Source organism: Thermobia domestica, chromosome 8, assembly GCF_964235325.1.
Source record: "Thermobia domestica chromosome 8, izTheDome1.hap1.1, whole genome shotgun sequence".
In the NCBI taxonomy this organism is placed as follows: Eukaryota; Metazoa; Arthropoda; class Insecta; order Zygentoma; family Lepismatidae; genus Thermobia; species Thermobia domestica.
In genome coordinates, this window is record NC_137461.1 from 164,205,630 (window position 1) to 164,222,874 (window position 17,245).

General features: G+C 34.6%; 1 protein-coding gene across 4 annotated transcripts in view; it reads left to right on the forward strand.

Annotated features, from left to right (window-relative positions):
• Bmcp (uncoupling protein Bmcp mitochondrial) overlaps positions 1-17,245 on the forward strand; it is a 165,925-nt gene that overhangs the window by 111,746 nt on the left and 36,934 nt on the right. For all 4 annotated transcript variants that reach the window (XM_081769229.1, XM_081769228.1, XM_081769230.1 and 1 more), the window contains 2 exons: positions 9,645-9,763; positions 14,258-14,318. In XM_081769229.1, coding sequence (XP_081625355.1) covers positions 9,645-9,763; positions 14,258-14,318 — 180 coding nt within the window. The remainder of the gene's footprint in view (positions 1-9,644; positions 9,764-14,257; positions 14,319-17,245) is intronic.

A 17,245-nucleotide genomic window follows, 5' to 3' on the forward strand; every position in this document is an offset into this window, starting at 1 on the left:
TCTTTCTTTCCGTTTTCTGTAATCTACTAATTTTCTCACTTTTTATTCTTAGTGTAATTTTTATTTGTAAGTGTTGAAACGTAGTATTCCGATCAGACTTCATATTTCAATAGTTGTACAGATCAGTAATTCTGGTTTTGACTTCAGTGTTATTTTCCATGTTCTAAGTAGGGTAATCTGTGAATTACTCGAAAAATGACCATTTTGTCCTGTAAACTCGAAAAAGTAGGAAACAGACTTCGAACGTAATAAATTTAAAGCAGGTGCATTGGTTTCCAGACTGATTATGATCTTATCCGTAGTGGTATTTCGTCTGTTAAAACACACACACACACAAAAAAAAAAAAGAAAAGAAAAGAAAAAAAGAAAAGAAACAAGAGCTTGTTTCTTCTTATTAAAAGAATTAAAAAGTCAGTATACTTTCTGTTTTCTCAAAATACACTTTTTAGATACGTCAGTCAATTGTGTTTCTAGAAAGTATCTACAGGCAGAAACAAGAGCTTGTTTCTTCTTATTAAAAGAATTAAAAAGTCAGTATACTTTCTGTTTTCCCAAAATACACTTTTTAGATACGTCAGTCAATTTTGTTTCTAGAAAGTATCTACAGGCAGTGCAACGTCGGCTGATTTTATAAGCTGGTTTTGTGAATTGACTTCATACATCGAAGAAAACGATTCCGATTTCTATGGATAGCCCGAATGTAAACTTTAAGATGTCATGTAACCTGTAAAAGTTTTTAAAATTGAGATGGGCAAGCAGATTTATTTTGGAACTTGTTCCTTTCATGTTGTATGTAGTGCATACAAACAAGACACATGGAACGTTGTTAAGTTCTTGAAGACAATCTTATATTGTTTCCTGAAGGATTTTGCTACAGCAGAGGGACTTTCGTGAGAAGAATTGAAATTTATCTGTTTCCTAAAAGCACGTATCTGTCCACCGTACCGTATCGTATATACTAACTATCGTAATTACCAACTAACAATGGCCTATGGAACACGGAGGTTCAACGCCGCGTTCACAAAAGCTCTCCACTGACTTCTATCCTTAGCTAACTGCATTCAGTTTCTACTTTGTATTCCTATCTCTGCGAGATCCATCTTAATATTGTCCTCCCATCTGCGCCTAGCTCTTCCTAATGGTCGTTTTCCGATTGGTCTCCCATTCAAGACTTTGAAAGCGCTTCTACTTTCTTCCATTCTAGCTATATGACCTGCCCACCTAAGCCTCCTAGACTTGACGACCCTAACAATGTTGGGTAAACCGTATAAATTATGTATTTCCTCGTTATGAAGTTTCCGCCATTCCCCATTCCCGTTCCTCTTGGGTCCGAATATTCGTCTCAGGATTTTGTTCTCAAATACTTTCAGTCTATGTTCTTCCCTCAGTGTAAGCGACCATGTTTCGCATCCATATAGAACAACAGGCATGATTATCGATTTATATATTTTAAGCTTCAAATTCCTTGACAGAATTCGCGACAACAAGAGATTTTGAACCGAATAGTAACACGAATTCCGTGCTTTTAGTCGACATTTAATTTCCTCGTGGATATGATTTCCCTCTGTTAATATTGATCCTAGATATTTGAAACTACCCAATTTATCAAAAGTATTATTTAATATTTTAACGCATCTATAATTTGCCGTATTACGGTCCCAACGCACTTCCATGTATTTAGTTTTCTCTGCATTTACTTCTAAACCCATGTCCCAGCAAGCGTTTAATAAGACGTGTGCATTTCTTTCTATTGTTCTCCTATCATCCCCTATTAAATTTACATCATCAGCATATGCCATAACCTGGTGAATACTGTTCAACTCTAGGTCCTGGTTGCTATCTTTGATTTTCCTTATAGCGTATTCCAGAACAAAGTTAAATAATAATGGCGACAACGCATCTCGTTCTTTCAGGCCATTTTCGACGTGAAAGCTCGTGGACAAAAATTTTCCTACCCGGACTTTACTTTGGAATTCATTTAAACATATCTTAATTAATCTAATTAGCTTTCTCGGTATTCCAAGTTCTGTAAGAACGTTGTATAATGTTTCTCTCCTAACCGAGTCGTACGCCTTTCTAAAATCAATAAATAGTTGATGTACCGGGCTACTGTGTTCCCACTTTTTTCGAGTATTTGGCGAATGGTAAATATTTGGTCGATAATTGATCGATTTCGTCTAAATCCGCACTGATAATCTCCAATAACTTCATCTGCGTATGGGGTCAATCTTGCTAATAGAATATTTGAAAGGATTTTATAGGATGTTGACAGAAGAGAAATACCTCGATAATTATTACAGTCAGTTTTGTCGCCTTTCTTGTGAATTGGAACAGTGATTGATTCTTTCCACTCTTGTGGCAATTCTTCCTTGTTCCAGATAAGGAGGACGAGTTTGTGTATCTTGTTCCACAATTTTTCGCCTCCAGCTAAAATTAACTCAGCCGGAATTTCATCTACACCCGGAGATTTGTGTTTCTTTAATTTCTTTATAGCGGTTTCTACTTCTATTCGGTTGGGCTCTGGAGTATACGGTTCTGCGGTGTGTATCTCATTTTCTCCACGCACACTAGTTTTTGGTTGCGTGTTAAGCAAATCGTCAAAGAAATCTTTCCATCTATTTAAGATGCTATCCGTGTCAGTGAGAACTGTACCGTCAGATTTCTTTAATATATAAGCACGAGGTTGATAGCCTTTCTTAAATTCGCTGATCCCCTTATACATGTCCCGAATATTTTTATTTTTACTATTATCTTTAAGTTCCTTCATTTTAGCTTTCAAAAAATCGCGTTTCTTTTTCTAAAAGTTTTGGAAGTTTCCCGCCTGGTATCTGCGAAATTTTGTGTGGTTTTTTCATTCGGATTTTATAGCCAGCGTAATTTTTGCCTATTTTCTCTTCTTTACTAATTTAATGCATTGCTGGTCGAACCAAGGTTTGTTCCTACATATATCCGCGTGCCCCAATTTTTCTTTTGCTGAACTTTTAATGCTATCTCTAATTTCAATTCTGGTATCCTCAACACTAGTGCACTCCGAATCTTCTAAAACCGAGAATCTATTCGAAACTTCAATCTGGTATTCCTCTCTTACCTGGCTCTCGTCTAATTTCTTTAAATTGAATCTCTCCGTTTTCGGACAATGAATATTACCTTTATTCAACGATAATCTCTCCCGTATTATCGCTGCTACACTCAGCCCCTCTAAACGACCGGACATCAATTATGCTAGATTGCCTTCTTCTATCTACTAAAACGTGATCAATTTGATTATGTGTTTTTCCGTCTGGTGAGGTACAGTGGAGGACACTTCTAAATGGTACACCTTAGCCGTAAATCTCCATATGGCTGTACCATTTAGAATTGTCCCCCGCTGTACAAGTGTATTTATGAACGTCGCGATGTGGGAATTTTGTACTCTTCGCGATTAGGTTTTTGAATGTTGCAAAGTTCACGAGTCTAACACCGTTGTCATTACTTTCCTTATGCAGACTTTCATTCCCTATAATCGGTTTGAAAATATCCTCTCGTCCTATCTTCGCATTGAAATCCCCTAATAGCTACCATAATTACTATATACTATTATGTACTAACTGTATATTACTATACTGACTATCGTATCGTAAGATGGGTACAAAATAATTACATCATAGAAAGATCAATAGAACTAGTTCCTCATTTTAAAAAAGTTCATGTATAATGTCCAGGGAAGATCTCTAGAAAGTAGCAGGACTCTGTCGGCAAAACTAGAATTTCCCTTAACTCACTACCACAGTTAACTCACTTTCACCAAAATTGTGTGTTGATCCCTTATCTCTGCATGAGAGTTAACTCACTGACAGTAAAAGTGTACTGTTAACTGTTAGCTAGGTAGTTTAAATATGTATAAATGTGTAATTAACTGTTAACAAACTATGAACTTCTAACTCCCTATTGACCTACGTGGATTCTAACTTAGTAACCGACTCTTTGCACAATGAAGTGACTGTTATATCTGTTTATAACAACTTCACGTGAGTTCCATATTAGAAACTATGTTACAGCATACAAGCAATACAATTCTCAATATTTAAGAGAATAATTAGAAGCCACAATACATTTTCCAAGTATATACGAAACTACTACATATAATAAGGTTGAACACAATAATTTTGTTAGCGATCCATTTTCTTCACCTTCTTCCATAAAAGTACAACATTCCTATAAATCGTTTACTTTTCACACAACTATCGGGCCGCGGTGGCTCAGTGGTAGAGCGTTCACCTCTAGTGCATGGGGTCCCTGGTTCGATCCCAGCTCGCGTTAAGTGAACTTTGTGGTAGACAAACACCGTGTGCGTGGGTTTCCTCGGGGTTCTTCCGTTTCGTCCCACTTTCTTCATTCCATCATTTCATTTATTTCTCATCATCACCGCCTCCTTTAGCCTAGCTCGCACAACCATGAGACGTAAAACTCAAAAATTTCATTTCATTTTAATACAACTGTCATTCCTGTCAATTCAAGTTCACTTTCCAACATTGATCTTCTTGTATGAAGATTTTTTTAATATGATGCACGGCATGATCACGGCTTCAGATTCATGAAGCAAGACCTAATAAGAAAATGTACTAGATCCGTGAAACAAATGACTATTAATATAAGCGATTCTTCTATCTTAAAACAACGCAAACGGTAACATCGAATTTGGTAATTTTATTCTTTGTAAGAAGTTGAAAGAAAAAAAAATGTCCTTGTGTTTAAAAGTAAATGCAGAGACTTTTCTAATTTTGTTTGTGAAGTTATGAAAGAAACAAAAACAAAAACAACAAAAGTAAAATTAACAAAAAATTGGCTACTTACCAATGAATCCTCCCTTGAAATTTTTTTTAAAGGTTTTGACGTTTCGGAACTCTCAGCTGGTCCCTTCCTCAGTGGCAAGGTAAAAAGGATTAATACGGAAAGGAGAAAAAAGAAGTAAAGCCAGGAATACATACCACTATATAAAAGTAACGTACAAAAAAGATCCTGAGATGAATAGAGCAAAATGAAAAAAGAATGAACTGAATAAAAAAGAACGTGGTGTCTATATTAGGCCACTATTGTTAGATCCAAAGTATGCATCAAAGGTAGGTACCCAAGTTCGATCAATGTTGCCAGTACCAAGGTTCAATGCAGGTTTGTATTTATGAATAAAGAACGATTCTTTAATTTCCCACTGTTGTTGTTTTTTTATTTATTTATTTATTTATTTATTTTATTTTGCTGAACTTATTACCTTAACCTGTTTTACATTATGTGAATGTTGTTTTAGATGAAGCGCTAAACCCGACATGCCTTCTTCATGTGACTTTTTTGATTGTCTAACATGTTCCTTCACACGCGTGTTAATATTACGTTTCGTTTGGCCAATGTATGAGGAATCACATTCGCAATGGACGCGGTAAATATCTGCCTTATTTAATGGATCGACAAAATAGCTTTTAAATCCAGTGAGATGTTTTTGTAAACTTTTGGGGAGAATACTTGAAGCAGATATGTTATGCTTTGCAAGAATACGTTGAATTTTTGTTGAAAGTTGTGGAAAATAAAGAATTTCAATCCAAGTTTTTGCTTCTTTGTACGTTACCGTTTCGGTGACTTGCAGCGATCTACGTGTTTGATTAAACCATTTTAGTAAAATACACAGCTTATAACCGTTTTCTTGTCCTACACAGCTTATAACCGTTTTCTTGTCCTATTTTATATAAAAACTGTATTTCTTCGTTGAGATCTTTTTGATGGTCACAAATTAATAAAGCTTTACGAAAGAAATTCTTCCAAATATTGGCCTTGTACATTGGCGAATGAGCTGACTGTTGATTTATGTAAGTAGTGCCTGCATTGGGTTTTCGGTATACTTTTGTAATAAATTTATTATGTGATCGGGTAATCAATAGGTCTAGAAATGGAACTTCGTTATCAGATTCACGTTCAAGGGTGAACTTCAGCCTAGGATGCTGATTGTTGAATTGTTCAAATATTTGTGTAAGTGTATTTTCGTCACGAACAAGTAGTAGAATATCATCAGCATAACGGTAATATCTAACGTATTTAAATGTGTTCTGCCGTAAAATAGACGTTTAGCAATATTGGGGATAATGTGTTACCCATGTCTAAGCCATCATTCTGAGAAAAGTAATGATCTTCAAATTGGAATATATTAGTTGTTAAACAAACCTCAAGTAATTGTAATAAAAAATTAGTTTCATAGGTAGAAGCGCCATTCTGTAATATCCAGGATCGAGTACTATTGATAGTAAGTTCCAGTGGTATGGACGGATACATATCAACAACGTCTATGGAGGCAAGTAAAATGGTATTGGCATTTACAAATGATGCTAATTGTTGTTTTACGTCAAGACTGTTTTTTTACAACATTTAAAACCACTATTGTAACTGCTGAGTTTTTAATATAACCATTTTGATAGTAAATAAGCTGGATGATTGAAACCTGATATGATCGGGCGAAGGGGGATGTCAGGCTTGTGCACCTCCGGAAGACCATAAATAATGGGAAGAGTAGGTGCATGAATTTCTATCATATCTTTTTTAATGTCAGTTAAAAGTGGTGAAGAATAAATTGTCGACTGTGCCTTCTTAATAACCTGTGGTAAAGGATTACAGGGATATGAAACAAAATTACATTTCTCTGCTATTTTTAAAATACCGGAAGCATATCTTTGCTTTTTACATAACAACATATTGGTTTCCTTTATCAGCCTTTAAACACCAAGTATCGTGTTTATTAAGAAATATTCTAAATTGTGTAATAAGCCCTTGTACATATCTGGATTTTGGATATGGTCCTACGTTTTTGTATGAGTATAAAAAAGTATTGATATTGGCCAAGCATTCATTTCTAATAGATTGCGCGGAATGAATATCAAGTGCAACGTCAACGGCTTTTTCTACTGAACAAATTATCTCCTTCAATGGAATGGAAAGCGGAAGGTAACTAAATTTTAAACCTAACCTAAAAATCTGATGGAATTTCTTAGGTATGTTAATATCGGTAAGGTTAACAAATAATTCTACAGGTGAATCGGACTCTATTTTTGTTGGTTTGCGTTATTGAAAACAAGGGTACCACCTAGATGAGATTACCAGATCACATAATAAATTTATTACAAAAGTATACCGAAAACCCAATGCAGGCACTACTAACATAAATCAACAGTCAGCTCATCCGCCAATGTACAAGGCCAGTACTTGGAAGAATTTCTTTCGTAGAGAATTATTAATGTGTGACCTTCAAAAAGATCTCAACGAAGAAATACAGTTTTTATATAAAATAGGACAAGAAAACGGTTATAAGCTGTGTATTTTACTAAAATGGTTTAATCAAACACGTAGATCGCTGCAAGTCACCAAAACGGTAACGTACAAAGAAGGAAAAACTTGGATTGAAATTCCTTATTTTCCACAACTTTCAACAAAAATTCAACGTATTCTTGCAAAGCATAACATATCTGCTTCAAATATACCCCCCAAAAGTTTGCAAAAACATCTCACTGGATTTAAAAGCTATTTTGTCGATCCATTAAATAAGGCAGATATTTACCGCGTCCATTGCGAATGTGATTCCTCATACATTGGCCAAACGAAACGTAATATTAACACGCGTGTGAAGGAACATGTTAGACAATCAAAAAAGTCACATGAAGAAGGCATGTCGGGCTTAGCGCTTCATCTAAAACAACATTCACATAATATAAAACAGGTTAAGGTAATAGGTTCAGCAAACTCAAAAAAACAACGGGAAATTAAAGAATCGTTCTTTATTCATAAATACAAACCTGCATTGAACCTTGATACTGGCAACATTGATCGAACTTGAGTACCTACCTTTGATGCATACTTTGGATCTGACAATAGTGGCCTAACATAGACACCACGTTCTTTTTATTCAGTTCATTCTTTTTTCATTTTGCTCTATTCATCTCAGGATCTTTTTTGTACGTTACTTTTATATAGTGGTATGTGTTCCTGGCTTTACTTCTTTTTTCTCCTTTCCGTATTAATCCTTTTTACCTTGCCACTGAGGAAGAGACCAACTGAGAGTTCCGAATCGTCAAAACCTTTAAAAAAATTTCAAGGGAGGATTCATTGGTAAGTAGCCAATATTTTGTTAATTTTGAATATCCCCCCATGCGCCCATGTAATTATAACAAAAGTAAAAGTTGCGTTTTATTTATCGCCTAAATTAATGTAGAGCTCTATTTTGACAGGCTAGAATTGATCTTTCTGCAAAGATTGTTCATCTGAAAACCACATGGTAACATCTGCAATTAAATGTATGGAAAGAGAATATTTATGTTCTGAACAACTACCAATTTATAAAATTAACGGTGTTCAACCGGAGAAAATATATAGTTTATACTTCCATTTATTCCGTATTGAAGACTTTGAATATTACTAAGTAAGATTGCATTGTACTTGTGAATGTTCCACAGCAATGCAGAGATGAAAGAGCTATTTATAAACCGAGTGTGCTTGGATTGAAAATCTAAAAGATCATCTGATTGCACAGATAATTATTTATCCTACAGTAATATCGTAATATACCAAAAGTGAATGCTATTAAACTCAGAAGTCAAACTATAAGATAAGAAGCAATTAAGAAAATAAATTGGAAGAAAATAATTTGCTTATCGCCAGATGCAAGAAGAAAAACTGCTGAAAAATCTGAAAAAAAAAAAATGTTGGTTAATTGGGCTTTAGTATCATTTTTAAGCATCGAGGTTATTTAAGACGTGATCCTACAGTTTAAAAGTGGAATCCTAGCCACTATAATGCACAAAAACTTAGAGGCTTCCCCGCTGGGAATCAAATCCGGGACACAGTACACTAAAGGTGCACGCGCTAACCATTAGACCAGTGGAGAGGGCTACAAAGATCTGCAAGCGGCGAAAAGTCTTTAAGGCAAAAACGAAGAAAGAGCCATTGCTGAAGGCAGAAATTAAAAGGAAGAAAATAAAAGTTTAAAAGCGAAATTTTGAAGGAAGTGAGGGAAGAAAAAAATAAAAACTGAAAGAAACGATTTTTGTAATTCTCAAAATGCCGACTTTTGTATGTACGTAGACTTTCGTTTCCCATAGAAATTTATGCACCACATAAGATAAAATCAGAACACCGTACTTTTAAAATGTGTACAAAATACTAGATTTACATGCATGCGAAGGCAGGCAAACAAACTAAATGTAATAAAACAAAATGTTATTACTGCATCATGAGTTAATCAAAAACGGAAAACTGTTAATAAGTATTACATTTTAAGATCTGTAGATCTTGTTTATTTATGAACGTAAGACTATGATTATTAGATTATTCGTTATATTCAAATAAAACGAATGCATAAGTGTGTGGTGAAGTCTGTTTTGTTAAGGAAGGCATTTCAAAATTGTGAAAAAATCTTACATTTTACTCTGGCAATTCTGGTAGACACCCTGACGTAAATTTAGTAGATTAATGTGTAAAAAAATCTTTTTTTTTGTCATGTCAATGTTTCAAAATAATAATATAGGAGTTCTTATTGATTTGAATCAAGGTAAAGTAAATGAGAAGAGTTTATATACACAATTTTACATACAATATATGTATGTTTTAATTTTCCGTATTTACTTATTTTTCAGGGAGTGGGACCTACGTCACAACGAGCAGCCATAATTGCTGGTGTAGAACTTCCTGTATATGACATATGTAAACATAACTTAATGAGTGCCTTGGGAGATAGGATCTCGAATCATTTTATGTAAGCCAGTTTGCAAAATACAATATGCAAATTTGCAGTAATTCTGAAATTTGATAGCAGCAAATAACATTGTTGCGTTTCTTTTTCAATTTTAAGAATATTAATTGCAAAATTTAGTTACCTTTATCTTAAAATGTAGCCAAATATTTATATATATATATATTCCTGCCTTCTTTCATTAGCTCATCGTCTAAGTAGAGAAAGTTTATTGTAGGGAATGGACAATTTCTTTGCCTTTTTGCTATCAATTGTACCTCTAAACTTCGAAACACCGAAAGCTATCAAAAACATCCACTAGGAAGCAGGGTTGATATGTTTAAAACAAAATGTTTAAAACATGTTTAAAACGAGGACTGTTGTTTTATTCAGTTTGTTTTAAACGTTTTAAACAAATTGTTTTAAACGTTTTTTTTTTTTTCGATGCTGGTTGGACATGGTTAAAACAACTAAAATATCAGATTGAAGAAGCTAATTTAATTTTCTAAGAAACAACCCATCCTCTGCAGGATTTGTACATGGAGTAAATTACAAGCAGAGTTATATTCTTATTATAACAGCAATTACTGAACGAAATTCTGCACATCAGTGTGCGTATAACTAAACCAACAGAAATTCAAGTGAAGTATTTGAACATTTCTTAATTTCCAAGAATAACGGAGGTTAAACACACTATAACTTACACTATTCTAAGATCCAAATTCACAAATTCAAAACTTGGGTATTTTTTGATCACTATCATTTCCATAATAATGAACAGTTCTCACACCATAAGCTAGAAGAAATGCTCTGCAAATACAATACAACTCATAGAAAAGAGCTGTGACTAGCCTACAAGGAGCAAATGACATATTTTAACTAAAGAGTTTTCAAGATACATCTCTGTCTGCAATACAGATAGCTAACAATGATACGGCATAACAACACAATTAACCTTTAGACGAAGGCCACGTTGACAAAATGGTAGACTCTCACGTTCCGGGCTCTGGTGTCCCCCCTAATTATCACAGAGTCATGATTTATACACCGTTGGAAAGCTTATAGACAGATTAGAACGAGGTAACATTCGTGAAATTCCCGTCGTATTCGTAGAAAAAGAACAGACATAAAAAATCATTAAAATATGAAAATATTGACTTTGCGGGGCCCTGACAACCCTTGCAGTCACCCTACGCTGACAAAATGATGCTAATATGTAGGCCACATACTTGTGACAATAATATAAGAAATGGTAGCCATTGCTGACACTGCGTAATGAATTCGTTTTATGTACGAAATATTTTTAAAAAAATATACGCAGAAAAACATCCATTGAATTAGACATTCTCTCCCCTCCCTCACTATAGTACCACGTCCACATGCAAATTATTTTTGCTGCACACATCATGTATACGAACAAGAATTATGCTTCTAGACCACTTCAGTGAAATATATCTTATGTTATATGGGACCGTCCCGAAAATAAATGTAAATTAGCCAAATTTGACCCCCTCTTCCTTTATAAACAACAAGTACATATACAGGCTACTATCATCTAGGGGACTACTTCATTGATCACATACGGTACCAATTTTTATGGATGTACCACAAAGGGGGGAAGATTACCCGCCAAAACCTGATGAAGAAAATTTGATGAAAAATTAAAAAAAAAAAAAAATAATAATAATAAAAATAAAACTTCATCCTTCCTCCTCGGCCGTACATACGTAACCCCTATATACATAAAATGCAACTGAGGGAAAGCTTCATCCCTCAAAAATACTTTGGTACCAAATCATCTTTCTAGCTTAATTAAGGACTGAGCTATTGATGTTTGTTGTAAAAATAAATGTAATTTACGTCAAAAATCTTAAACTCCAAAAATTGGCTAACTTTGCCCCCTCCCTGCTCCCCATATAAGCAAGAAGTACAAATATACGATATTACCATGTAGTGGCCTACTTCATTGCTTTACGTAACAATTTTTATAAATCTGTCTTCCAAGAGGGGGAATGGTCCCCAAACAAACTGTTGGAAAAACAAAAACAAAACAAACAAAAAAAATATTTACCCTCCTCCCACATACATAAAATGCACACCAGCAGAACTGCATCTTTCAGGAATAAATTGGTACCAAAACTATCTTCCAGCCTGGGGCCGCGGTGGCTCAGTGGTAGAGCGTTCACCTCTGATGCTTGGGGTCCCGTGTTCGATCCCAGCACCCGCCAAGTAAACTTTGTGGTGGACAAACACCGTGTGCGTGGGTTTCCTCGGGGTTCTCCCGTTTCCTCCCATTTTCTTCATTCCACCATTTCATTCATTACTCATCACCGTCTCCCTTAGCCTAACCGGCATAACCGTGGGACGTAAAACTCAAAGATTTCATTTTTCATTTTCATCTTCCAGCCTTAATTTGAGGTTTAAGACCCCGCCAAGTGAACTTTGTGGTGGACAAACACCGTGCTCATGGGTTTTCTCGGGGTTCTCCCGTTTCCTCCCACTTTCTTCATTCCACCATTTCACTCATCTCTCATCATCACCGTCTCCTTTAGCCTAACCGGCATAACCGTGGGACGTAAAACTTAAAAAGATTTTTGAGGTTTAAGACTGAGCCATTGAGGTTTAAAGCCCTGACACCGCAGTTGCGTCAATGGGCGTTTAAAGATTAAGGAATGCAGACGACCAGTAGAACGTAATACAAAGAAACTGAACTACTTATTCTGTGAACGGAGATCGGGAAAATCCCGATTTCTTTCTCCGGAATTGAACATTTGGGCGGATCGAGAGTAGAGAAATTCCCGAAATTTGATCTAGCGGTTGAATATAGATGGTAAGCAATACCTAAAAGTGTAAAAATGTAATATATATGCCTATTTAGATTATTGTTTTAAACAAAATAAACATTTTAAACATGTTTTTTTTGTTTAAAACAAAGTACTTTGTTTTAAACGTTAAAAACGTTTTAAACAAAAAAACATGTTTTAAACATAAAAACGTTCTTTTTTTAACGTTTTTTTTTTCAACCCTGCTAGGAAGCCAGTAACTCTGAATTAAAATAAGTACTCAGGAGATGGAGAAGGTGAGAATTTGAACAATTACTATCACACATAGGTGTTGGTCTAACTAATCGCAATGGTGATTTATATTTACAAGGTATCCAATCTATTATCCAAACTTGTAGCTAAATTAACAATTTAAAGAAATCTAGACTCTAAGTATTGCAAATCATATTGTACTTATTGATCATTGCAAATTTCTCCATTTACAGTGTTCGGTATCTTTTGCAATATTAGTTTACTTGGCTTATAATTACCACTTGTGTACTGTTCATTATGGCTTTGGAAATATTCAACATATTAATAAAATAAAACTGACCAGAGCATCAGATATATATATATTAACAATACTTGTATAGCAGTTTCGGAAATGTAACATCACCCTTATCGGACACGTTATGGAAGGTCAATCCAAGAACAACTTAAACATAACAAAAAGTGACAAGAGGTTATGCCCACCCTCCCAGAGCCAATTAAGTTTTTCCTTTCACTTTATTCATTCGCCTGTACAAAACGTAATTTTTTTTATTTTATGTTGCTGAGAAGAGGAGTCAAAACATACATAAAAGGAGAGAAGAGAATTTTAGACTTTAGAGAGAAGGGAAAGAGGAAAGAAAAGAAGACAGTGAAAGAAGGGGAAGAAACAATACACAGAACCAGCCGCAGAAAATGTTATATGAAATACATAGAAACAGGAAAGAGATTAGAGGAAAAAAATAAGAATAGATGAAAGAATAAGACCATAAAGACGACGTCGGACTGAGAAGAGAGAACAGTGCAGCACATAAGTACGTCAAAGAAGCAGGACATGAAGTAGATTGGGAAATAATATAAGGGCTGGAAATCTAAAATTTCCAATGAACATTTTAAATGTATCTGAAGACATGTAGAATATACGAGTATCAGTCTTTTATTGTTCTGTTTTGTTATGAGTACTACTCACTTTCCATATGAATGATATTTTCAGCACATGGTGTCTAGCTATCGAAGAAAGAAATGCAGGCGTTTCTTACTTGAGGATACTTGTGAGGTCAATTTCTCAAAGCATTATGTAGACTCTCTATTGTGAAATAATTTATACAAATCAAATCATTGTTTCTTTTCCTTCCTTTTAAAGATGCTAACTTGAAGCTTGCTAATACCGTGTTGTAATTTTCATATTTTGGATAGTAACTTCGTGTATGTGTATGTGTGCTAGATTGCGCAAATATTTCGGTGCATGCTTCATTTACAATATTCACTGGTTTATTTAATAACCTTGTTTCCTGTAATATTTTTTCTTGTATTTGTTACATTTATAATAGGCAGCAGTACTTATTAAAGTGTAATAAAAATACTTTTACAAAAATTCTGATTTAGACCAACTCATAACATACTATGTACTTTTATTATTGAAATTGGAATTATCTAAAATTCTAGAGTTGATTGAATTTTAATTGAAGATCTTATTTATTTATTTCAGTTCAAGCTTCGTAGCTAGCTTGGCCAGTGCTGTAGCATCGACACCGATTGATGTAATTAGGGTAAGATTATTTTTCTTAACTAATACAGTTCTGCAATTGAAACCTTTGTTTTTCGACATAAATGAAACAGGGGTTCTTACCTAATTTCGGTGTGCTGATTTCAGATCTGTAAACCATTTTACTATATCGGCTAAAGATTTTCTACAATGTCCAGATGAAATATTTAATGGCCTATTGATTTGTAATAAATATTCGGTATCTATAACAATATGACGAATATGTGTAAGACGAATTACGAACGACCAAATGCAGGAAAAGAGATATAAGACTTTCAAGGAAACTTGAAGTTATGTAAAAGTCATCCAGTACAAATTACCTGCACCGTCATTTAGTTGTAAAAGTTGATGTAACGACTTGCGGTTTTAATGTGCTTTATCTCGCGCTAGGCGCCAACAATAGTCTGCTATCATGCTATCATTAAGACATCTTAACGATTCCGATATCTCCTTACTATCTCTTTAGTGTCTTTGTTAAATCTCGTTCCATCTTCTCTGCTTAGCGCACCTACGTTGTGTGATATGTAGTCAAGGTAGAGTGAAGAAATATATATATATATATATATATATATATATATATATATATATATATATATATATATATATATATATATATAACTGATCTGATACTCCAAATTTTTAGCATAGATTTTACAATCTATTTATATCGGTCGTGTTTGACATTATCCAAAAGTCGTTGACAACATCTATAAAGTAGTCAACATACTTGAAACTCCATGACGTTCGTTGTATTTCTGAACATAGAATTTTTCATGGGCTTGCGAATTTGTGAGCCACCAAAAATGCCTTCTTTAATCTTTGCATTGAACAGCAAGAGAAATGTTGAACCAGATATTGAAGAAAGATTATCTTTCTCCAGGCTTGGACAAGTTGCTTCATTTTTTTTCTTTTAGTGTAATGTCCCATGTTTATGCTTCGAGGCTAAAGGAGACAGTGGTGATATTAAACGAAATAGTATAATGAAGAAAATGGGAGGAAACGGGAGAACCCCGAGAAAACCCACGCACACGACCACCACAATACTTCGGGGAGCTGCGATAGTTCTAGAATTTCACGCATCAGAGGTGAGTACTTTACTACTGAGTCACCGCGACTCCTGCTTCATTACCCCAAACTTAACAGGTAAATGATGTAACAGAACGTTCAGAGAGTCAGTTAAATGGGAAGTGTAAACGTCTTCTGATACCACCCGCCCGAACCAGACATGTCCATGAAGTTACAGCAGAAGAATGCACACTCAAATAGACACATACACTATTTCTTGTCTTTGTCACACTATAAACAAAGTTCTTACAAATCTGGAAATCAGAAAAATCCCGGAAATGTAAGGGAAAACGAATTTGTCTGAAAATGTCAAAGATAATGGTACTTAAACGGGAAATCAGGGAAAATTAGGGTATTTCTGGTTAGCAAACGTGTTTTTTACATTTTGCTTGTTTGTTGAGATACGCCGATAGTTCAAACACGGGAACCCAATGGAGCAGACTAAAGCCAAAACCTGCGCCAGTATGCCGTAACATACACTGTTGTTACCAATTTCTTTCGGGAATCCTTTTTTCAGAACCTTAGTTTCGATATAATATATCGTGAAATTAAAGCGTTATTATTATTATTATTATTATTATTATTAAGGGCAACTTGTAGTTTCTCAATGACAGAGCCTGATAGCATTTTATTAGGTATTATGCAGAGGAGCTAGATAAAGGAGTTGTTAAAACTAGCTTTTTATATTGAATTTTCAAATATTAACTTATATTCATTAAAAAAAAAAAAAAAAAACTTTTAGTCTTTCGTAGTGGAAATCGGACTTAAACCTCGAATGGGCAAAATGGTTAACAGTCGTTAAGAATAATCCTGCCTGATAAAGCAGGATCTATTGTATGTATAAAGAATTTTCTTTAAGTAACATGGATGTGCAGTTGTCAAAAGTCACTCTATAGGCGCAATCTGAAAACTCTGGAGTGAACACAATGCCGTTTCATTTGACAGTGAAACCACTGTAAACCTGCAGAAGTATGAAGTATTAAAGAAAGCTACATATACTGAAATTATGTGGTGTTTTATACTTATTAGAGTAGGGCAAAAAGATCAACTGATACAAATTTAATTAAGATCGCTGCTCTTGCATGTGCTAAGCACAGTTTCAGTAAAATTCCTAAGAAAATCGCACTTCTACGGGTCGCAACTGGTAATTGATGCAGTGATTTTATAATTTTGTAACTCTTGGATTTCTCGCTCGATGGCAGCAACAAAAGTCCATGTAGTTTGATGAAACAAAAGATGACGCGTGTAGCCACGGAATTTTCTGGCTGCACATTTTAATTATAATTTTTACGTTTTTATTTCTCTTTTGTCTTGCATAAAATTGAATTTCTGTTCAATGCAGTATTAACGATTTTATCCCTACATTCGCAACAAATTTTTGGCCAAACCTTGTTTTAACATTTATAATGTTGTTATACCATATAAAACGAGATTGTGAAATTGTAAAACATAGGCTGAAAGTGACTATGGCTTCATCATCTTCAAAGCGGCCAATAACTCGATCAGTATCTGGCCATTCTATATTTGGTCAGCCTGAGGTATTTTCTGGAAGACAACTTCCAACGAATTAAGAAGTAGTTAAATGCTACCTGTTTTACAGAAAAATGGTACCTGAAGAGGGGAAAGAAACACCTTCTACAAGAGATATTTTAAAATATGTGGCTAACAATCTTGTCAGTATTTAGAACAAAACTAGCATTCCAGTCATTGGATATTCCAGTGTTTTGGGTAAACTTCAAAACCTCATACAACTTGCCCAACAGCTCCAAGAGTATTTACCAGCAAAGCGCACTTCACTTACATTCAAAGCGGACTTCAGTAATTTCAAGGAAGTATTTGACATCTGTACTTGCAAGTGTGACAGGA